Source organism: Aethalodelphis obliquidens, unplaced genomic scaffold (genome assembly GCF_003676395.1).
Source record: "Aethalodelphis obliquidens isolate GAN/ISIS:26980383/991018 unplaced genomic scaffold, ASM367639v1 scaffold22, whole genome shotgun sequence".
Lineage (NCBI taxonomy): Eukaryota > Metazoa > Chordata > Mammalia > Artiodactyla > Delphinidae > Aethalodelphis > Aethalodelphis obliquidens.
This window is the reverse complement of record NW_020837966.1, coordinates 11,011,965-11,035,812: the sequence shown is the minus strand read 5'-3', so window position 1 is coordinate 11,035,812 and position 23,848 is coordinate 11,011,965. Positions and strand designations below refer to the sequence as shown.

Here is a 23,848-nt window from a genome sequence, read left to right as displayed (position 1 = left end):
GACAGGTAGGGAGGATTTATGGATGTGCTGCATAGAGTTATGCCTGGAGTTGAAGCCTCTCGCAACAGTTAGCAAAAAATGAAACAGAAAACAAAACCCAAAGTACCCGATAGAGCTCCCGGTACAAATGAGTTTCAGGGGTCGTTTTAGAGAGACGCAAGCACGTCACTGGCCCCACTTCCCTTCTGACAGACTGAGAAGCCAAGACAGATGATGTGCCTGGAAAATTAGTTTTCCGCTACCGCCTTCTCTCCCCGTGGCTGTCTTGCTGCCTTTTGGCACTTGGCTGTCACCTCGATGTTCCGCCTCCTTCCTCTATGCTCTTGACATTCCACTCATCTCCTTTCGTTCTGGGGCCTGGCAGTTATATCCTACCTGTGGACAGAGGGAGCCTTCCAGTTTTCAGAGTCCTTTCAGTTTGATCCTCATCAGAGAAGTCTGGCTGGGTGAACCCCATGTGATGGCAAAGGAGAGAGTGGTTGACAGAAGTTAAGTGACTTATCTAAAGCCATCTGCTAGTAGTTCAACAAATATTTATTGAGTGGTTACTGTGTACAAAGGAAGGGACTGTGGGAAACAGATAATGTGCTCAGGGTCCAGGGGTCACCAGTTATGGATGCCATCTGGGACCAACGTGCCAATATCCTCATTTCTTACCCTGTGTTGTCAGGTCCCATGGAGAAATGTAGCGTCAGTCAATCGTTTTAAGAGACCATTATATTGTGCTTGTTGGTTTCTCCTTTACCTTCGTTCCGCCATCCAGATATAATCTCCATAGGGTCTCTGCTTTGAGATGTCTGCTTTGTTCGTGTCGTTCCTTCACCGATTCTGTCATTCAGCATAGCACCAGCTATGTGCCAGGCACTGTCTTAGGCACTTGGAATAACTAATAGGAAAAAAGCAGCTACAGTTCCTGCCTTCCTGGGACTTATAGTCTAGCTAGAGCCTCAGATATTAAGTAAATAGTCACAGAGACAAATGGCAGCTGTGGAAGGGCTTTGGGAGAAAGGAATATGGTGCTGAGAGCTTATAACGGGGGCCTGCTACAGGTTTGTGGGACACTGATATGGACAAATGGGAGGAGGATATGGCTTCATCATTGATTGAATGTTTTTAAGTCACCTCTGATAGTCGTTAGCGCTGACAACAAAGAATTAACCCCTTTGCATCCCTGCCACCATCATCACTTGCCTATGCTCATAAGGTGTCTCTCAGCTGGCCTCCTGCCTATTCTCTTGTCCCTCTTGAGGTCTGTTTTCCACATTAAAGCCAGAGAATGTGAACTTGATTGTGTCGTGTCCCAGCTTAAAGCCTTCAGTGGCTTCCCAGTGCCCTTCAGATGAAAACCAATGTTCTTAATGGGGCCTCCCATGTCCTTGGCCAGCTGACCCCTTCTGCCCATCTTATACTGGTCATTCTCCTACCCCTCACTGCCCCAGCCATACTGGCTTCTCCTTATTTTCTCAGATCCTCAGTGTATTTACACATATTTTCCTTTCTTTCACTCTTTTCCTACCCATCTTTCACATTTCATGTCTCCTCCAGGAAGGCTTTCCTAACTGCATATTGGAATATATTCCTGTCTATGGGCACCCATGAACCTGTGTATTTTCCCTTGGCTAGCACTTGTCCCAGATTGTAATGATGTCTGTATGGGATGATTAGGACGATGTCATGGAGGCACGAGGGCTGGATCAGCATCTGTTTTGCTCCCCACTGTAACCGTGGCAGCTGGCACGTGCCTTCCCCCAGTGAGTGTCCAAAGAAAGGGTGAATGGACTCATGGAGAAGAGTATAAACATTACAGCTGAAAAGACAAGCTCAAACTTTTATAGTTCAACTCCCTCTGTACAGAAAAGAAGTTAAAGGATCAGAGAAAGGAGGTAACTTACCCAAGGTCACACAGCAAGTTAGTGGCAGAGCTGGCCTGGGATCATGGTTTACAAGTCTTGTCACAATGTTATACTGCCTCTCTAGAAACTTCCTCTTTTGCTTCACAACTTTGATGTACTTTGAGATGTAGACCTATAGCTGAGGTACAGTGTGTTACATGGAGAAACTACCTGCATTAAGCATTACAGATTTTCGGGTGAATTGCTAGCTCATTAAAGCCCATAAGGCCTGAGGATTCATTTGAAACTTTTTTTTTCTATAATTGATTTTTAAATGAACTCTAAGGTCTCAACTGAGTACCAGTTCCCAGGCACAGTGGAGCTGGCTATGGCCTCTAGCCTGTGAAGCACACCCTCAGCCCCCCTTCTCTCTAAATTAGTTCATTCAGTTGACAATAAATGGAACCCATCTTTCTAACATCTCTCCTCCCCAAGGAAGGCTTTGTGATGAAGCAGGAGGCAACGAGATGCCCCGCAAGCGATTGCCTACCAAAGGCATCCCCTGAAATCCGACAGGGGAGTGAACATTTCTTCCACCTCTGGAAGGCTATTTATGCACCTACTGAAGTGTGACCAGGACACAGCTCAGAAGTGTCAGACGTTTCCTCTTTGTGAACGGGAAGCAGCAGCTTCACTGCCTCGTATGACACCCTAGAACTGTGTAGCTTGTATAAGCTCCCGAATGGTGGGCACTGGGGTGAAAGCAAACTATTCTTAATGGCTGCTTCATCCCAGGACCCACGCAGCACCAGCAAAGCAACCAGGGGTTCTCCCACCAGGCAGGTGAGACCCGTAGGAAAGGGAGGAGCCAGGGTGAAGTCAAAAGACCGTGCGTTTAGAGTCAGCCAATTTGAGTTACCAAGAGCAAGTCCCTTCCCCTCTCTGGAGTCTTGGTTTTTCCTTCTACAAAACGGATCGAGTCTAATGCCTTGTCATTCACTCTCAAAGCGCCAGGCTCCCCTCTAGAGATGGATGATATTTGGGGGGACAAGAAAGGCACAGTCCCTGCCCACGTGGAGTTTACATTTGGGGAGGGGAGACAGGCGTTAAATACATATTTACCTAATCCTTGTTCAGTTTTAATTGTGATGAGTAGCACTGAGAGGCTAAAATGAGATGTAAATAGTGGACTATGTACTATGGAAAGTGCTGTGTACCAGACATCATGCCAGATACTTTACATATAAAAATAATAACAACCACAACAACTTATATGGCATTAATATGAGCCACTTTTTAAAGTGCTCATCATATATTGACTCATTTAATCCTCATTTAAAAACACTTGTGCTGTAGAAACTACTGTTATCCCCATTTTATAGATGAGAAAACTGAGGTACAAAGAGGTTAATTTGCCAAAAGAAATACTGCCACTCAGTGGCACAGAAAGGCCCCAGGCTGTGTGAGCAATTGAGTCTCTACACTATATGCTGCTTCTCAGGATATGACTGTCTCATTTCATCCTTTCCACAACCTAGGAAATGCCATTGTTATTCCCATTTTCCAGATTTGGACACAAAGGCAAAACATGTAAAGGCCCTCTCTCAGTTCCCACAGCTAGGAGGTAGCGGGGCAGGATGCGATTCACACTGGTGCCTCCCGGGAGGCTCGTGAGGGGGTCCGCCCAGGCCCAGCCGCCAGCCTCCAGCCTCACGGGGAGTGTGTTACTGCCGGGCGGCTTCCTGATGTCTGTCCTGCCCTGCTGTTGCTCAGGTGTTCCTGAAGAGCGACCGCGTGGCCCGCATGGTGCAGAGTGGAGGCTGCTCCGCCAACGACTCGCGGGAGGTCTTCAAGAAGCACATCGAGAAGAGGGTGCGCAGCCTGCCCGAGATCGACGGCCTCAGCAAGGAGACCGTGCTGAGCTCCTGGATGGCCAAGTTTGATGCCATTTACCGCGGGGAAGAGGACCCCAGGAAGCAGCAGGCCCGGATGACAGCCAGCGCAGCTTCCGAGCTCATTCTGAGCAAAGAGCAACTCTACGAGATGTTCCAGAACATTCTTGGGATCAAGAAGTTCGAGCATCAGCTCTTGTACAACGCCTGCCAGGTAAGGTGTCTGTCACCTGGGCCCAGAGCTGTGAGTAAAGCAGGCCACATGATGATTTCTGTGTGCCCTAGGCATCACTGCCTTCATGTGCGTTTCTTGATTAAAAAAAATATTTTTTATTACATCTTATAGCTGCATTGGTAAAAGTTGAATATAATCCAGGCTAGAATAGATTCAGGTTTTTCTTCTGATTTTTAAAAAGAAATTTAAATGTTTTGTGAGCTCCTAAAAATCTCATGGACCCTGGGTATTATGTGTATTGTGTCTAAGGGGTCAATTGGCCCATGTGTGGAAAGTGCCAAAAGATCAAAATGATGTTTGTTTGTTTGTTTTTTTTAAAGATTATGTGTCTTTAAAATAGGTGGTATTTACCAGTTGAAGGGCTTGTATTTCCTCAGTTGGGGAGACAGCTGGACTTTGCACCTGGTCGTCAAGTGAAATTATTTAAAACAGAAAGCTTCCAGAACACCTGAGTTTGTCATACCCATAGGTCAGTCACATCTACATTTCTGAGATGGCTAGCTGAGGCTCCACTTGGGCCCACCCCAAAAATGAACTTACATTTTCTCTGGATCACAGTTTGGGGGAGTGAAGTACCCTAGATCTTCATTGCCTGTGACTGTTTCCCCGTTACATTTCTTTATTCACCCACTATTTATTATGTGCCTACTTTGCAGTCTTTGCAGATTTTATTGAATGTCGCTTGCGAGCATTTTTAAAAGGCACATTTGCAGCCCACAGCCCTAGATTCCAGTTCTGCATGCTCAGGGTAGGGCCCAGGAATCTGCATTTTAAACAAGGGCCTCCCTTCCTGGTAATTTTGCTGCCCTTTGCCTTTTAAGAACCATTATACAAATTCAGCTGTGCCCTGGATTCCCTGCACCAACTCTGCCCCTAAAGTTGGTAAAGTGAAGACACTGTAGTATATTGGCTAAGAGTTGTTCCTTGCTCAGAATCCAGCAGACCTAGGTAAATCTTAAGATGGCCCCTCACTAGCTTTGGGGCCTTGGGAGTTAGTTAACCTCCCCACATATGAACTTGGGATGCAGCTGTTATGAGAATTCATGTGTGTAAAGCCCAGAGTAACATGGGGCACTTTGTAAATGGTAGCAGTTAAAGTATGTTATAGTCTACTGGAAGAGGCAAAAAGTCAACAGACAACATCAGAACAGTGCCATAAATGTTTTTCTTTGTTTTTTAATTTTTAATGTTTTAAAATTTATATTGGAGTATAGTTGATTTACAGTGTTGTGTTACTTTCTGCTGTACGGCCCAATGAATCAGTTATACATATCTCCACTCTTTTTTAGAATCTTTTCCCATATAGGTCATTACAGAGTATTGAGTTCCCTGTGCTATACAGTAGGTCCTTATTAGTTATCTATTTTATATATAGTAATGGGTATTTGTCAATCCCAATCTCCCAATTTATCCACCCCCTCTTCCCCCTTCGTAGTTTGTTTTCTCCGTCTGTAACTCTATTTCTGTTTTGTAAGTAAGTTCATTTGTATCCTTTTTTTTAGATTCCACATATAAGTGATATCATATGATATTTGTCTTTCTCTGTCTGACTTACCTTCACTTAGAATGAGAATCTCTAGGTCCATCCATGTTGCTGCAAATGGCATTATTTCGTTCTTTCTTATGGTTGAGTTATATTCCACTGTATATAAGTAAATGTTTAACATGAGAACTACAGGATTTTGAGGTTTCCTTATTCCTGCCTCCATGGCTACCCCCTAATTCAAGACACCCGCATCTTTTACCTGGATGACCAGTGTCTACCCAACTGGTAACCCTGCCTCCCTTCTTGCCCCATGATAATGCACCCATCACGCACCAACTCAAGTGATCTTTTAAAATTGTAAATTGGATCATGACATTTCTGTGCCTGAAACCTTCCAGGGGCATCCCATCACCCCTAGAATGATATTCCAACTCGTCACTACGGCTTGAGGAAGAACAGGAATCAGCCCCGATCTATACCACTTTCCCTGCGTGCTTACTCACTGGCCTTCTTTCTGTTTCCCCAACACATCAGATTGGTTCTGGGCCTTTGCGTTTGCTCTTCCCTCAATTTAGAATGCTCTTTTGCCAAGACCTTTGCCTGACTGGAACAGCTCAAATGTCAACTTCTCCAAGAGGTTTTCCAAGACCACCCCATCTAAAGTTCCCCCTTGCCACACACCTCATCAAGTCATTCTCTTTCCCATTCCCCCATCCTATTTTTATCAAAGCCTTTACCACTATTTTCCATTTCTTGTTCATCTGTTTTTATCTGTTTATTATCTGTCTCACCCTCCCCGCCCATCTTTCACCAAAATGTTGGCCTCATCAGGGTGGCAGTTCATCTCTGCCTTATTTGCTAGTATCTCCAATGCATGAAACAGTTCTTGGCACAAAGTAGGTGTTCAGTAAATGCCCACTGAATTAACAAATGGATCATGGCAGTTTGCTTTACCTGGTTAGTAGGGTCTTATCAACCATTGTAGCTGACCCAGAAATTTCTGGATGTTTTACTAAATAGGAATCTGTTTAGCATTTCATAATATAATATATACATTACATTCAAAGGAATTCCTGACACCCTACTTTCTTCTAAGCCCACTTCAATTCAGAGCACTTATTGCCTACCTGAAGGTAGAGAGTTCCTGTGATGGGCCAAGAAGTATTTCGAAATTCTCAAATAAGTCTCAATGTGAAATTAAATTTAATTATTCTTTTTAATTAAAATGGTACTGCATCCCATGTGGCACTTGTAGAATAGGGTAAACAGGTGGCATTACCATCCATCACCACCATCTTCTCTACCGTAAGAAGATGGGTTGTCATAGCTTCAAAAAGATCGACAATCACCCAGCTGGGTGATAAGTAATACTCAAAATTACAGTTAGTCAAGTGTTCCTAAACCTGCTAGGCATAAAGTGATTCTAGGAATTCATTTTTCTTCTTATTGCAGCAGCTAGCTTATCATGCAAATATTCTGTTCTTGCTTAGACATCAGTGTCATTGGAAAGAGTCTATTGTTATGCCATTCTTACCTTGATGGCTTTGAACTTGTTGAATAGGGTTAAGAGGCAGCACCTTATTTTGCTCTTTTGTCATAAAAAATGAATTAATTTGACTCGTATTTTCAACATCTGTTCTATGAGTTAGAAAAAAATATAATAAAAGAATCATGTCCTCTCTCTCCAAAATAATGATTGTCCCCTTAGTTAAAAGAGAATTATAAGACATATAAAGGGAAGTACTTCTTGGGACAGGAATACTTAAGACATTTATTATTATATTTTATACTCACACCTACATCTGATTATTGCTTCAGTGGTTCAACTCAGTAGAAATTAGGACAAATAGCATATGAAGAAGAAAAAAAACCCACAAATTAATTCTAAATACATGATTATTTTTAACTTCCATGTCTTTAGTCATCTGAGTTATACAATTGTATTGACAAATACCAGAAATATTTTAAAAGAAATATAACATTGGTAATAATAATACATTACAAATGTTATAGAATTGGGTATTCTCATAACTTACTGGTGGAATAATTTATTATGGTAAACTTTCTATAGAATAATCTGTTAATTTGCAGCCAAACCCCTTTATAATGGGCAAACCATTTAACCTGGCAGCTCTCCCTCTAGGAATTTGTTATGAGGAGATACTTAGAGATGTGTACAAGAGTATTAAGTCCAAAGATGTTCATTGCAGCATTTTGTATGACAGTGAAAAAATGGAAGCAACTTTAATTCCCAGCAGTAGGAGATTAATTACCTAGATTTTGATTGAACGGTATGAGAGAATACTCTTCAGCCAGTAAAACAACTGAAGAAGAAAGCTTACCACATGGGGCAATGTTCATGACATATTTCTAAGTGGAAAATCAGGCTATGAACCAGAGTGTGAAGACATAATCCCACTTTTATGGAAAAAGTACTGGATGGGTAAAAAATAAAACCTTCACTATGCTTATCTTTAGGGATAGCATTATGGTTGATTTTCATGGTTTTCATTTGTGCTTTTCGGCGTTTCCAAATTTTCTTCCTGAAGCACATAGGTATTTTGTAAATAGAAACAAATAGCAAAAATCTCAACAAAGAAACTATCAAAACAATGGGATAAGAAGAAAATTATCTTCAGCAATGTATTCTAGACTCCAGCCATTAGTATACCACCTTGATGATTTTTTCCATTTCCAAGTACTACCTGTGTGATTATTTATTTAATATTCCTAATTAAGCCAACTCCTAACTCACTTTTTAAGCCTATCTTTATTCTTAGAAGTAATATACGTGAAATCACAGCTTTGGTGTACTAGATCTTTTTAAACAATAGGCATTAAAGTGAAACATAACCATTAAAATAGGAGCTCTTCGTTAGTCTGCCTCTTACATCATCTCACGCCACCAGTGATACAGGAGACCTGGCTATGGTGACCAGGGCCTTGAAATACTGACGTCGGTGGGATAGATCCCTCTCACGCCATCCCTGAAAACAGTCCCAGACTGATGAGAACAGATTTCACCTGAAGTCTGTACTTCTCACACCCTGCAATCAGGTTTCAGAAATCATAGATTTACTCACTCGCTTTCTCAGAGATTACACTCAGCTCTGCAGAATTCGATCCACTTGTAGGGGCAAAGATACAGAACTGAAAATCGTATGACTTACGTTCACACCCTGCTTGTATCGGTTTTTGTTTTGTTTTATATTTTCTGGTCCTTCTCCTTACAAGACAGAGCAGTTCATAGGTGCTTCCAAATCCAGAAATACGCATGGTTCCTTGTACGCATATTGCATTTTAGGGGAAAGTGTAATCTGATTTCTGGTGTAGCTTTCTGATGGTCCCTATGATCTCTCTATGAGGTGCTGCTGGGAACTGCAGTTTTTATCTCAAATGAGAAATGATGTTTAACAAAGAGTGATTCTATCACTTAGCATATCAGCTGTCTGTTATAACATGAACCATGTCTATCAATCCATTTTTTAAAAAGGAAGCTTAATAAATGTCTCCATATTTACTCATAGAATTTTTAAAAGTAGATTGTGTTTATCTGAGATTGCATGGGTCTGTCTCTTAGAAGAGCTTGCTCATACTCAACAGAATCATTGTAAAATCATTGGAAACCCTTATTGTGAAATCAGTGTTGTTTTTATTTTCCTAAACTGTTGAGAGGAGGCAGTCAGTTATGTAGCTATTTGAGCATTTGAGTTGAATTCTAAACCTAACTCAAAAAATGAGTTGAATTCTAAACCTAACTCAAAAACCTAACTCAAAAAATGAAGCAGTCAGTTACGTAGCTATTTGAGCATTTGAGTTGAATTCTAAACCTAACTCAAAAAATGTAGGATAACCTTTTTGAGAACGGGTGTTATCATCTGAGAAATGAGACTAATATAGACCTGCTTTCCATTTTCATAAAATGCAAAGATGATGATGATGTATTTTAAAAGTTTAAAGAATGCAAAGCACTGTTTTTCCTCATTCCTTTAGTAGCCTCCACATCTGGAGTTGACTTAATGACCAGTTAGATGTACCAGATGTCTGCAACTTCCTACCCCCTCTTCTTAATTTTATGAGTTATCCTTAATTGCTTTGTTCTGAAATGCATGGGCATTTCCCCTTGAAAAACACTTCTGAGATGTTTTCATTTTCATATATTTTAAAATAAAGATAAATCCTTCTTAGGGAAGCAACCCAGCTAATTTTCAAGGGGATATGGATGAGTACAAGCTAAGAAAGTTAGTTGTTTCTTCATGTTTCAGTTCTGCTTTTTGAGAACAGCATTTCTGGTTGTGCCCTTACTAGTCTCACCTGTAGCTCCTGGAAATATCAGTAGTGTGACCCTGACCTTCTCCTCAGACATCATTTGTGTCTCCTGGGCAGCAGGCATAACCTACACACTCTAACTAATTGAAGATGACAGTATTCTCTTCATTTATCTTCTCCCGATTTCTGGAGATTTTTCACATAATCCAGAAGACTTGACTGGAGGCACATGGAATATAATTTCCCAATCTATAAACATCTTCGCATTTTCAATATTAAATTCGCCACCATTACTGAATTACTGACTTTCTTAACATTTCCTTTCCTGTCCTCCAGTCCGTCCTTGATGTACCTTTGATGGTGTGGTTGTCTTACTCCAGGGCTCTCTTCCTTGGACTTGGTTAACCCTCGGCAGCTTTCCAGTTTATTAGACTGAGGAGAAACCTCAAATTATCAGCTTTCAGCTGTGACCCAGAGTACTGGGTTGTATCTATACCTCATTATAGAGTCTTTCATCTCTATAGAAGTGCATATCTTTTTCCTAATCTAGAAGTTTCCAGGAGATCTGTTGTCTCAGAATTTGCTTCATGGCCAGGCTGTATTTCTTAATCACTTTTCTTGGCCCTCTGGCAGCAATACAGTTCTCTGTACCTAATGGTCTTCCAATAAGTATCTATTGAAGAAGTGTTTTAAAATCTGAGAGGGTGGACATAGCAGTCTACTATTAAGCACTTCTATTTAGCAACATTCTTTCATTATTCATAAATTCATTCATCCAACAGATGTTTTAAGTACCTGCTGTGCACTAACCACCACATGTCAGATACTGGGATAAAGCCTAAACTTTACTGTTTTCTCATAGACAAGCCCCTGTTCTACCTCCTGGCTGTCTTCCTCCTTGCTCACCACAAAACAACTCCCAATGACTTTTATAGCATTTACCTGCTCAGAGTATTGTATTTGTTTTCATTGTATTGCCATGTAAAAATTACCACAAACTTAGTGGCTTAAGAGAATACCCATGTATTATATCACAGTTTTCATAGATCAGAAGTCTAGCATTACTTAGCTGGGTTCTCTGCTCAGGGACTCATAAGGCTGGAATTCAGGAACTGACTGGGCTGTGTTCTCATCTGTAGGCGCAACAGGGAAGGATCCATTTCCCTGATCCCTCATCTTGTTGATCCATCTCATATCCTTGCAGCTGTAGGAGTCTTCCAAGCCAGCAACAGAGAGAGAGAACATCTCTGGTGCTTCAAGTCTCTGATTTCTAGACCCTCTTTTAAAAAAGGTCTAAATTACCTGATGAAGTTGGTCCTGTCCCAGATAATCATCCTTTTCTATTAAAGTCAACCGATTAAGGACTTAAATTACATCTGCAAAATCTCTTCACTCTTGTCATATATTATCGATTAGAAGCAACTCATAGAGTCGCCCACCCTCAAGGGGAGGTGAATAGGGTGTGACTCACTGGGGATCATACTAGGGTTTTGGCCACAAGTGCTTTTCTCCCATCCCAGTATTCTTCTTAGAACTCCTTCCAGTATCAATTTAAATGTAACCTTTTAAGAGAAGCCCTCCCTTATCATTCTGCCTAAAATCGGCTTCTCCTTGTTTTGGGTTTGTTTGGTTTTTTTTTTTCTGTAAGAGTCCTTGTTTATTACCATCATAGAACTTCACACAGTCTGAAATTACCTTGCCTACTATTCGTTCTCTTATTGTCTGTCTCCCCCTCTTGATTATCTCTTTAAGAGCAAGGGCCATGTCTGTTGCATTCACCACTATGCGGCCAATACTTATCACAATCCTAGGCACACAATAGACGTTCAACTAAATACTGACTAAATTAGTAAATGCAGGGGACAAGGCATTAATGGTCTCCTGAGGCTTAAATGCCCACATTGCACAAAGGTGTGTGTTTGGTCGTTTGTTTCTCTTGAGTCAAAGTGCAGCAATGGAGCAGGCATGTCAATCTGAGACCTAAATCAACCTGCTGATTCTCTTATTTTATAGTGTGGATTTCACCTGAGGTTCACAGTATGTCTCTAGCCATAAACTTTCCTTCTGGTCACAGCCTGTCTCTCGCATCACAAGGTTGGAGGAAGAGGTACAGAAATTAAGTCTTGTCTTTCCAAAGTCACGTGCTGCCTGTAAGTCATTAGATATTTGATGGACTGCTGGTTTTCAATGGCTTTGCTTGCCAGATGTACTCTAATTTCAGCATTCTTGAGATACGGAACGAGATCAAGATGTATCCACCACATGAACATGTTCTACTCTGTTGGCAGGAGCAAAATTAGAGGGAATTAAGGATGTGGAGGGTACAGGGCAGAGAGGGCCAGAGAGCAATATTTAATTTCCCAGAGCAACAATTTTCTGATGACCCCATCAAGACTTTTCATCTTACTTCTCTGTCAGTTTTTCCTAGAACACATAGCCAGATATTTCTGTCTAACTGTACCTGCTATTATGGAGAGACAGACTGCAACGGAAAGTTGAAATTGAGAGGCAGTGGGAATTGGGTATTTTCTATGCAGGCTTCGAAACTGCTGTAGACATTTTAGAAAGCTCTTCCCTTTGTTGCCAAAATGGAATTATAAATATACTCTTTTGGGCTTCCCTGGTGGCGCAGTGGTTGAGAGTCTGCTTGCCGATGCAGGGGACACGGGTTCGTGCCCCGGTCCGGGAAGATCCCACATGCCGCGGAGTGGCTGGGCCCGTGAGCCATGGCTGCTGAGCCTGCGCGTCCGGAGCCTGTGCTCCACAACGGGAGAGGCCACAGCAGTGAGAGGCCCGCGTACTGCAAAAAAAAAAAAAAAATATATATATATATATATATATATATATATATATATACTCTTTTATTTGAAGTTCTTTTATAAGCCATGAACCACAAAATTGTAATCAGAGGTGTACTTTCAGAAAAGGACATACAGAAATAGTATTTTCTAATTTTGCCACTGCTCACCCAATGATGGAAGCTATTATAAACCATATGACACAGCTATGCACAGGGAGACATCTGACAAGCCTTCTGACGTACTTCACCAACCCAGACCCCTCATGCTCATTATTTGACTTTACCTTCTTCTTCTTTAATGATTCAGACCTACAGTTAGCAGAAAGTTGGGTAAGAGAGGGTAGTGCACTGGTTCATTTTTGTTGTTAACCTCTTGTTTTAACCCTTTCTGAAAGTATGCATAAAATATCATAGCTCTCTTTCCTGCCCAGCTTGTGAGTGATTCTGCATGTCTATCGTGGTGGGCTTTTATTCAGGGGAGGCCTCCCATCTATGTCCTGACCTCCAGTTGGAACAGTAATAATGCCTACCAGATATGAAGCCTTGACCACGTGCCAGGCACTAAGCCTAGTACTTTACATATATTATCATATTTAATCCTCATAATATGCCTGTAAGCTAGATAATTTTACCCACATTTTAATTAGCAACCTAAAAAAGAGAGAAAGAAGGTAAACAGTTTTTCCAAGGTCAAACAGCAAAATCTGGATTTGAACTCAAGGTTATATGACTTTAAAATCATCTCTTCCACATAATGGCTGAAAATAGTGGCGATTTTCCATTGACATAAAAGGTTCTGGAGAGTAAGTAGTAAGTTTATTGGTCCAGCCTGTATTCTAGGAAGACAGATATGTGTGTGTTGTACTCAGTCTTTTAGGAGTCTCTTTTTATATAGCCTGTTCTTTTTTTTTTTCAGGTTTTCTTTTTTAATATCTTTATTGGAGTATAATTGCTTTCCAGTGTTGTATTAGTTTCTGCTGTAAAACAAAGTGAATCAGCTTCCCCTCCCTCTTGAGCCTCCTTCCCATCCTCCCTATCCCACCCCTCTAGGTGGTCACACAGCACACACAGCTTCCTACTAGCTATCCATTTTACATTTGGTAGTGTATATATGTCAGTGCTACTTTCACACTTTGTCCCAGCTTCCCTTCCCCCCTTCCTGTCCTCAAGTCTGTTCTCTACGTCTGTGTCTTTATTGCTGCCCTGCCACTAGGTTCATCAGTACTGTTTTTTTAAAATTCCGTATATGTGCGTTAGCATACGGTATTTGTTTTTCTCTTTCTGACTTACTTCACTCTGTATGACAGACTCTATGTCCATCTACCTCATTACAAATAACTCAATTTCATTCCTTTTTATGGCTGAGTAATATTCCATTGTATATATGTGCCATCTGTTGATGGACATTTAGGTTGTTTCCATGTCCTGGCTATTGTAAATAGTGCTGCAATGAACATTGTTTTACATCTATCTTTTTGAATTATGGTTTTCTCAGGGTATATGCCCAGTAGTGGGATTGCTGGGTCATATGGTAGTTCTATTTTTAGTTTTTTAAGGACCCTCCATACTGTTCTCCATAGTGGCTGTATCAATTTACATTCCCACCAACAGTGCAGGAGGCTTCCCTTTTCTCCACACCCTCTCCAGCATTTATTGTTTCCAGATTTTTTGGTGATGGCCATTCTGACTAGTATGACATGATACCTCACTGTAGTTTTGATTTGCATTTCTCTAATAGTTAGTGATATTGAGCATCCTTTCATGTGTTTGTTGGCAATCTGTATGTCTACTTTGGAGAAATGTCTATTTAGGTCTTCCGCCCATTTCTGGATTGGGTTGTTTGTCTTTTTGATACTGAGCTGCATGAGCTGCTTGTATATTTTGGAGATTAATCCTTTGTCAGTTGCTCCATGTGCAAGTATTTTCTCCCCATTCTGAGGGTTTTCTTTTCATCTTGTTTATGGTTTTCTTTGCTGTGCAAAAGCTTTTAAGTTTCATTAGGTCCCATTTGTTTATTTTTAATTTTATTTCCATTACTCTAGGAGGTGGGTCAAAAGGATCTTGCTGTGATTTATGTCATAGGGTGTTCTGCCTATGTTTTCCTCTAAGAGTTTTATAGTGTGGGGCCTTACATTTAGGTCTTTAATCCATTTTGAGTTTATTTTTGTGTACGGTGTAAGGGAGTGTTCTAATTTCATTCTTTTACATGTAGCTGTCCAGTTTTCCCAGCACCACTTGTTGAAGAGGCTGTCTTTTCTCCATTGTATATTCTTGCCTCCTTTGTCAAGGATAAGGCAACCGTATGTGCATGGGTTTATCTCTGTAGCCTGTTCTTTTCTCCCTAAAATTTGGAGGAAAAGAAAGGTCAGCTGAGGCTCGGTTCTGTGTATTTTCTTTTCTCTTTTTAAAAAATGTTTATTGGAGGGCTTCCCTGGTGGCGCAGTGGTTGAGGGTCTGCCTGCCGATGCAGGGGACACGGGTTCGTGCCCCGGTCCGGGAAGATCCCACATACCACGGAGTGGCTGGGCCCGAGAGCCATGGTGGCTGAGCCTGCGCGTCTGAAGCCTGTGCTCCACAACGGGAGAGGCCACAAACAGTGAGAGGCCCACGTACCACAAAAAAAAAAAAAAAAAAAATGTTTGTTGGAGTATAGTTGATTTACAATGTTGTGTTAGTTTCAGGTGTACAGCAAAGTGAATCAGTTATACATATACATATATCCACTCTTTTTTAGATTCTTTTCCCATATAGGTCATTACAGAGTTTTGAGTAGAGTTCCCTGTGCTATGTAGTAGGTCCTTATTAGTTATCTGTTTTTTGTATAATAGTGTGTATATGTCAATCCCAATCTCCCAATTTATCCCTCCCCCCTGCTTACCCCCGGTAACCATAAGTTTGTTTTCTACATCTGTAACTCTGTGTATTACATTTTCTAGTTAGGATTTTAGTGGATGTGTCTGACCGATAAAGTTTACGTTTGCTTCACTCATCTAGGTTCTACTGTATCAGTACAAGTGTTTCCTGATTTCATTTTTGAAAACGTACTTAAAGCCCCACAGTGTTCAGCAGATAGTGAAGAACAGGAAGTGCTTGTCTTCCTTGTCTTGTCCTTGCTAGTGCATGATCGAGCCAATTGGACGACTTGAAAACATGACTGCTTTGTGTCTTGCGTCATGAGCGTCTTCCTGTCAGGGCCCAGTGACCCCAGAATTAGAACAAAGTTGCTCTTTGGAGAAAGAACACCCACAGAAGCGTGCGTGAACATTCACATTACAAAGCTGTTAAATGAAGAATTAAACCAGGGGTTGGTAAATATTTTAGGCTTTGTGGGCTCTGCAGCCTGTGTAGCAACCACTTAATTCTGTCATTGTAGTGAAAGCAGCCATGGACAATATGCAGAGGAGTGGGCATGGCTGTCTATGTTCCAGTGAAACTACTGGCAGCTGGTGGATTTGACTCAAGGGCTGCCGTTTGTCAACCCCTGAGTTAAGTAATATATCACATCATAGCAGAAAGAATTCTTTACTTTCCACAGAGTGGCCCTATGAATATGAGATGTAGCTTTTCAACCCAAAAGGTTTTAACATAAAACTTAGCCTGGCAATTCTGTGAACAGTGAAAAGTAATGGTGGTTTACAGTGTTGGAACTGAAGACAGTCATTACATAACACAGAAGTCAAGGGTGTTCTGTCAGATTCTTAATATACTAGACTCATCACAGTCTCTTTTTCTTTTTGATTGGTTGATTTTATAAGAGAAAAGTACATTTTAATAAAGAAGGACGTCAACGGTGAATTTACCTCACCACTGTACGTCTTGGACAAGTCACTTCCTTAAGCACTAGTGTGCTTCTCTGTAGAGTGAAAATAACAACAGAATGCGCTTTACTGCATTTGTTGTGATGCCGTGATAAGTTAATGAATAAATCACTTAGCACCATGCTTGGTATACACACATTTTTAAACTATCATTATTTGTTATCATAATTTATTATTACTGCCACTTGAGCCAAGATTTTGTCCATCATTATGCTTGGTCTTTATAGAATTTCACAGCTAAAACTTTCAGCATAGTTATAATTTAACTCTAGTATTGGACAGAAAGTAAACATTGAACAACATGGGTTGAAAAAAATAGCACTCTAAAGTTAGAGATTTGGGGTTGCTTGTTCACTCTGCTACTTTGTGTTCATGAGCCAGTCACTTAACCTCTCTGAGCCTCACCTTTTGCATAAATAAAATGAGAATAATGATAGTACCCACCTAGTAAGATGGTTGGTGCTACTTATTATTAGCCACCATTAATGAATCTAATTCCTGTGTCTTAGGAAAGTTCCATTCTGTTGAATAATGATGTTTGGGATTGGGCTGGTTCTCTGAAATCAGTTCTTGAAATCAAACAATCAAATCACGTTAAGGAAAAATCTGAAGAAGCATAACACAGCGTCCTTGCCTTCAGTAACTGTACAGTGTAGTTAAGGAACAAAAGTAATATGCAAGCAAAATCCATCCACAATACAAAGTCATTATGTGACCAAGTAGTCATTTGTAATCTATAGAAGCGGCATGATATGGTAGAGATATGCTTATAGACACATCCGGGTTTGAATCAGGCTCAGTTACTTATTATTATCTATTTAACCTTTAGTAATTTCATTAACATCTCTATAAAGCAAGGATATTAATAGCCACCAGGTAGAAATAAGAGCCTGCCACGTGCTAGAGGTTCAGTAAACAGTAGCCTGAGTTGGTCACGGTAGTTAACGGCAGTGGTGATACGGCAGTGGAGGTGCTGGCCAAGGGATGTAAGCTTCCACAGCTGCAGGACTTTGGAGATCTCAGATAACAATGGGATTTGATTGGTCAGGAGCCACTTGATAGAGGAGGTACTAGTTGGTTTGGGTTTGAATGATCAGGGTATGGTTTAGGCTGAATGAAGAGAGATTATCTGAGATGTCTGTTATCCTTTTTTGTCCAGTGAGAGACCAGAGAAGAGAAGAAATTGTATCATACAGATAACATGGCTGATTAAATAATTAGTCTCAATTCCTCACTCACCTGTATTTAGAATGAAACATCCTGCCATTCTTTATGGGATTAAGTAAATTTATACACCTCTTAACTTTGGGCCCAGCCATCACATTTGCTTTGTCAATAGGCTGTCATCAGAGTTGAAAAGCAGAGGATTTGAAATATGCTTATATATGTGGTTTTGCTGCCATTGCATTTTGGTCATCTCCCAAGAGAAGAATATGCCTCAGGTTCACTCCTGAACACATCTCCAGCCTGGGCTTTAGAATCGGGTTGGCCAAATGGTTCGTTCGTTTTTTTAACGTGAGATGGCTCTCGTAGCACTTAGTTGTCTTTAACTTCATTGGAAACAATTCTGTTAGATTGTATTGTGACAGCTGTCATATCAGCGTGCATTTTAAAAAAGACATCAAAATGGGTGAATTTTTGCGTAGCCATTTTAATATTGAAGGTGGAAGAAAAAAAAGCAACATTATCAGCATATTATTTCAAGAAAGGTAAAAACGCAACTGAAATGCACAAAAAGATGTGTGCAGTGTGTGGAGAAGGTGCTGTGACTGATTAAACGTGTCAAAAGTGGTTTGCGAAGTTTCACGCTGGAGATTTCTCACTGGACGATGCTCCACGGTCGGGTAGATCAGTTGAAGTTGATAGCGATCAAATCAAGACATTATATGAGAACAGTCGACATTATACCACACAGGAGGTAGCCCACCTACTCAGAATATTCAGATCAAGCGTCGAGAATCATTTGCACCAGTTTGGTTATGTGAATCTCTATGATGTTTGGGTTCCCCATAAGTTATATGAAAAAAAAACCTTCTGGACTGTATTTCTGCTTGCGATTCACTATTTAAATGTAATGAAAACGTTCTGTTTTTAAAACAAATTGTGACAGGAGACGAAAAGTAGGTACGATAATGTGGAACGGAAGAGATCGTGGGGTAAGCGAAATGAACGATCACCAACCACACCAAAGGCCGGTCTTCATCCAGAGAAGCTGATGTTGTGTGTATGGTGGGATTGGAGGGGAATCCTCTATGATGAGCTTTTTCCAGAAAACCAAACGATTAATTCCAACGAGTACTGCTCCCAGTTAGACCAACTGAAAGCAGCGCTCACGAAAAGCATCCAGAATGAGTCAACAGAAAACGCATAGTCTTCCATCAGGATAATACAAGACCGCATGTTTCTTTAATGACGAGGCAAAAACTGTTACAGCTTGGCTGGGCTGTTCTGATTCATCCGCCTTATTTACCAGAAACTGCACCTTCAGATTTCCATTTATTTAGGTCTTTACAAATTTCTCTTAATGGAAAAAAATTCAATTCCCTGGAAGACTGCTAAAAGGCACCTGGAACAGTTCTTGGCCCAAGAAGATAAAAAGTTTTGCGAAGATGGAATTATGAAGTTGCCTGAAAAATGACAGAAGGTAGTGGAACAAAAGGGTGAGTACGTTGTTCGATAAAGTTCTTGGTGAAAATGAAAAACGTATCTTTTATTTTTACTTAGAAACCAAAGGCACTTTTTGGCCAACCCGATATAATACACGTGGAACAGAGCTGAACTGAACTGAACCCACAGTGTAGAACCAAGCCCAGCCAACTCTAAGTCTAAAGCGACCCACAGTCTAAAGCTTATAGCCAAGCCTAGTCTAGAGCAGCAGAACCCCAGGCCAGCTCACAGACTCATGAACACACAACCATCGTTGATTTGTGTAAGTTACTGAGTTTGGGAGTGATTTGTCATGCAACATTATCGTGGCGATAGCTGACTAACACAAACAACATTTGAAATAAGTATACATTATAAGTAGTAGATCACTAGTAAGATACGCTGTATACTGTAAAACTGCATCTTGTCACTCCTCAGGTATAGTGGGGGTCTATATTAACTACTAATTTTTCTTCACTATTTCAACTGCTTAATCCAGAATCTCCCCTTTTGCCCCTCTCAGTTTCTATTTTTGACCTGAGTTGAACTTCTCAAAACTTTACTGATGTGCTGGCTTCCTGGTGTCAATGTTAATGTGCTAACTTTAAAAGCTCCTTCTATGAAACAGGAAAGAAGATAGGTTGGCTGGGGGTATATAGTTGAGAAAGAAAGCTGTGTCTTTTTACTCGTTATCCAAGAGTGAGGGTCGAGTCTGAATAGTTCTGGGAACTGGACAAGTGAACAGGATGTCTGAAACCCCCCTTTATTAAAGAGGCCAAGGCAAGTTAATAAGGATTGATAGAAATCTGCACAGCCCTTGTCCTTTTTTAAAAAATTTATTTATCTTCATTTATTTATTTTTGGCTGCTTTGGGTCTTCGTTGCTGCGCATGGGCTTTCTCTAGTTGCAGGGAGCAGGGGCTACTCTTCGTTGAAGTGCGCAGGCTTCTCATCGTGGTGGCTTCTCTTGTTGCAGAGCACGGCCTCTAGGCCCTTAGGCTTCATTAGTTGTGGCATGAGGGCTCAGTAGTTGTGGCTCGCGGGCTCTAGAGCACAAGCTCAGAAGTTGTGGTGCTCGGGCTTAGTTGCTCTGTGGCATGTGGGATCTTCCCGGACCAGGGCTCGAACCCGTGTCCCCTGCATTGCCAGGCAGATTCTTAACCACTGTGCCACCAGGGAAGCCCCCCAGCCCTTGTCTTTTAAGGGGTGCATTTATTTTACTGTTGTCAGGATGCCTGTATCTGTTGCCAGGATGCCTGTATCTGTTGCCGATTGCTGCCTAACAGCTCTCAAACTCAGTGGCTTAAAAGAGTGAGCATTTATTATTGCTCACAAGTCTACAAATGAGCTGCGTGGCTTCTCTGGTCTTGGGCTCACTTATGTATTTATTGTCAGCTGTGGATCTGGTGGGAAGTTTTGTCCTCTTTGGGGATGAGTCGACCACAGATGGATTAGGGTGACTTTGGTGGGGATGACTTGGTTATCCTCCATGAGGTCCCACTCCCTGGACTTCTTCACGTGGCTGCTAGACAGGGTACCAAGGGAGAGGACAGAAGCGTGCAAAGCCTCTGGAAGTCTTGGTTCAGGGCTGTCACACTGTCACTTCTCTTAGCTAAAGTAAGTCACAAGTTCAGCCAGGATTCAAGAAGAGGAGAAACAGACTCCATCTCTTGATGGGAGGAGCTGCAAAGTCACATTCCAGATGGTGTGGCTACAGTCAGTGAAGGGTCGTGGCCACCTTTGAATCTGCCACAGCTATTGTTGGCATCACTGTTACTAACACGCCCTAGTATTCAACTGTTTAAACCAGTATATGTGCAACATACTTCACCCATTTCTTTTAATGAATACAATAATAATATTTTTATTGCTATAGTATAAATAAATACCATATGTAACAGGAAATTAAGCCCAAAGGTCCTTGACCTCTACTATTGAAATGTGAAGCAAAAATTTTAAATGCAGAAGTATTTTTGTTCTCAGGAAACTATTAGCAAATGTAGAAAGGTAAGTTTGAAAACGCTTTCAATTAGCAGTTGGGGTCGTCATCAGCTTTCTATTATTATTTCAAATGCCTTTCAGAGAAGAGGACATATCTTCCCTTCCTGATCCTTTTGTCATTGAGAAGTATTAGTTGCTTCATGATGTGGCTCTGAGATAAATAGTCATTGCTTTTCTATCTTAAAATACTGTCCTGATTATAATAAAACCTCATAAAACAGTGAGGTGAGAGTGAAATTAGGTGTGGAAGCCTGGATGCACCGATAGCGATAAGACATTCAATCATGCATTTATTCAACATGAATTGAATGTCTATTGTGTGCGAGATATTGTTCTAGGAACTGAGGATACAGCAGTGAAAGTGAAAGGCAAGATCCCTGGCCTCGTGAAGCTGACATTTAATGGGCAAGACAGGGCAGTGTCTGTGTGCACAGGAGTTAAGCTGTCTCACCAACAGCACATTCATCTTCAGCCCACAAGGAGAGAAAGAGGAAGTGGTAGGCAAGCTGCTTCTTTTGACGATGTAACTTAGAAGTGCGTTCAGCGCCTCTCCAATCCCATTGCAAGAGCTTAGTCATATGACCACATGTCTTTACAAAGAAGCCTGACAAGTGTAGTTTCTAGCTGGGCATGCACATTTTCAAGTAATACTTTGTGGGGATTGGGGTCTTCAAGTCCTGATAAGAAGAAAGTGAGCACAGATACTGGGGCTTGCCTAGCAATCTCCACCACTTTGACAGATTCTTTACTTATTCTTAGGTAATATTTAAGACATGCAGAATGATACAAAATAGAATATACCAACACTTGCATACCCATTACCCAAGTTAAAAGTAAATCTTATTAGTAAAGTTGAAGTCTCAGTCTCTCCTTGTGCCCCAAACATAGAGTAACCATTTTCTGCTATTGCTGTTTACTCTTTCCATGCATTTCTAAGTACTTTCATTATATAGCTATATCTGTATCCATCCTTAGTAGGTCTTTAGTAAGTTTTTGGCACTGCATTTTGGGTTTATCATTATATTGAGAGATTCATTCATATTGATATGTGTAGCTCTATTTATTCATTTTCTGGATTATATTCCATTATAGACATATTGTCATTTATTTACTCAATAAAGAAATTCCTTTCTTTGCTATTACAAAAATGGTGTTATGGATATTCCTATACATGTCTCCTTGTACACATGTATAAGAATTTCTCCAGGGAACATACCTAGAAGGATGATTTACTAGGACATGAGGTAATTGCATTTTAAAGTTATTAGGTATTACCAAACAATGCTTCAATCCGTTGTACATTGCCTTGAACAGCACAAACGTAATGATTGTACTGTTTACAAATATCCATAGTTGAAAAGTAAAATTTTATTTTAATGAAGGAACTAGACCTCTCCTACATTGCTTTCGGGAGGATAAGACTGAGCAATTCCATCCCTTGGTACATACCCAAGAGAAATTAGTATATTTGTCCACCAAAAGATATTGCCAAGAATATTTATAGAAGCTTCATTGACAGTAGCCAAAAATTGGGAACAAACCAGATATCCATCAACAGTAGAACTGATACACAAACTACAGTACATTTATACAATGTAATACTCAAGCAATTTAAAAAAGAAGAACAGGGGTACATTCACCAAAGAGGATGCATTTCACAGACATTATATTCAGAAAATATATCCCAACCCAAAGAGTATATGTTCTATGATTTCATTTATATGAAATTCAAGATCAGGAAAAATTCATCTACGGTGATAGAAATCAGAACAGAGATTGTATCAGCAGGGGGAGGAGGGGAAACTGAGTAGGTATTGATTTGAAGATACTCAAACGCTAGAAATGTTCTGTATCTGTAACATCTCAAATGGCAACCCCTAACCTCATTAAATAAAATTTTAAATTCACTTCTTCGTTCATACTAGCCATATTTCAAGTTCTCAAGAGCCAAGTATGGCTTGTGGTTGTCAAAATGGACAGTGCAGACAGAACATTTCCATCATCGCACCAAGTTCTTTTGGATGACACTATTCCATATCTTGAGTTGAGTGGTGTTTACATGGTGCGTGTATGTGAAAATTAACCAGGCTGTGGCCTTGAAATTTGCACTTGACAATAGGTATGCCTCATAAACAAAATATGCTTCCAAATAAGTATATTATACCTCATAAAATAAGAGGAAAGAGAGCAAAAAAGGAAAGAAAAGAAGAAAGAACAAAAAATATAAATACGGACTTTTCAAATTTGAATTTTGAAATTAAAATGTGACATGAACTCACGAGAAAAAAAACACAAGAGCTCTGCATAAAAATATCAAATAAAACTTTTAAAATGGAGATTATTTCCCATTAACTTTAATTAGGCTCCTTCTAGGTTTGCAGGTTTAGCAAATTATCAAACCCAAAATAAAAACCTTAGGCTCAGCTCTCAGGCACGTTTTCTCAAATTCTGAAGCATCCATGCATGCTCTTCTGGCATCATTGCCTTTGTTACATTTCTATGTAACCAATCTATGTTGCTAATTAGATTCCATGATGAAGCATGGTTTCAATCATTTTCTGTCCAACACCAGCATCTTTGCTTGTGTAGAAATGCGTGACGCCCAACTGTGCACAAATACATGCAGAATAATGAGTTAGAGTGGTCTGATTTCTGTTTTATGAAAGTTAATTGGAAGTATAACTTCACTCTTTGTCACAGAAACCTGATTAACCCATTGTCTATCTTACATTTGCTATAAGGAATTCCTTTCAACATATATTTGATTTTAGGTTATCAAGAGCATAAAAGAGAAACAGTCTGAGAATTGTAGGTCAAAATAGTCACACTGGAGATAAACACAGGTCCTTCTTCATGTGTTTGAACAGAGC

At 40.5% G+C, this 23,848-nt stretch overlaps 1 protein-coding gene across 8 annotated transcripts in view; it reads left to right on the top strand.

Moving 5' to 3' along the window:
- CADPS (calcium dependent secretion activator) overlaps positions 1-23,848 on the top strand; it is a 478,811-nt gene that overhangs the window by 115,947 nt on the left and 339,016 nt on the right. For all 8 annotated transcript variants that reach the window (XR_003435859.1, XM_027121298.1, XM_027121292.1 and 5 more), the window contains exon 3: positions 3,606-3,938. Coding sequence is in view for 7 of the 8 variants with exons in the window: in XM_027121298.1 (XP_026977099.1) it covers positions 3,606-3,938 (333 nt within the window). In the remaining variant the exon portion in view is untranslated. The remainder of the gene's footprint in view (positions 1-3,605; positions 3,939-23,848) is intronic.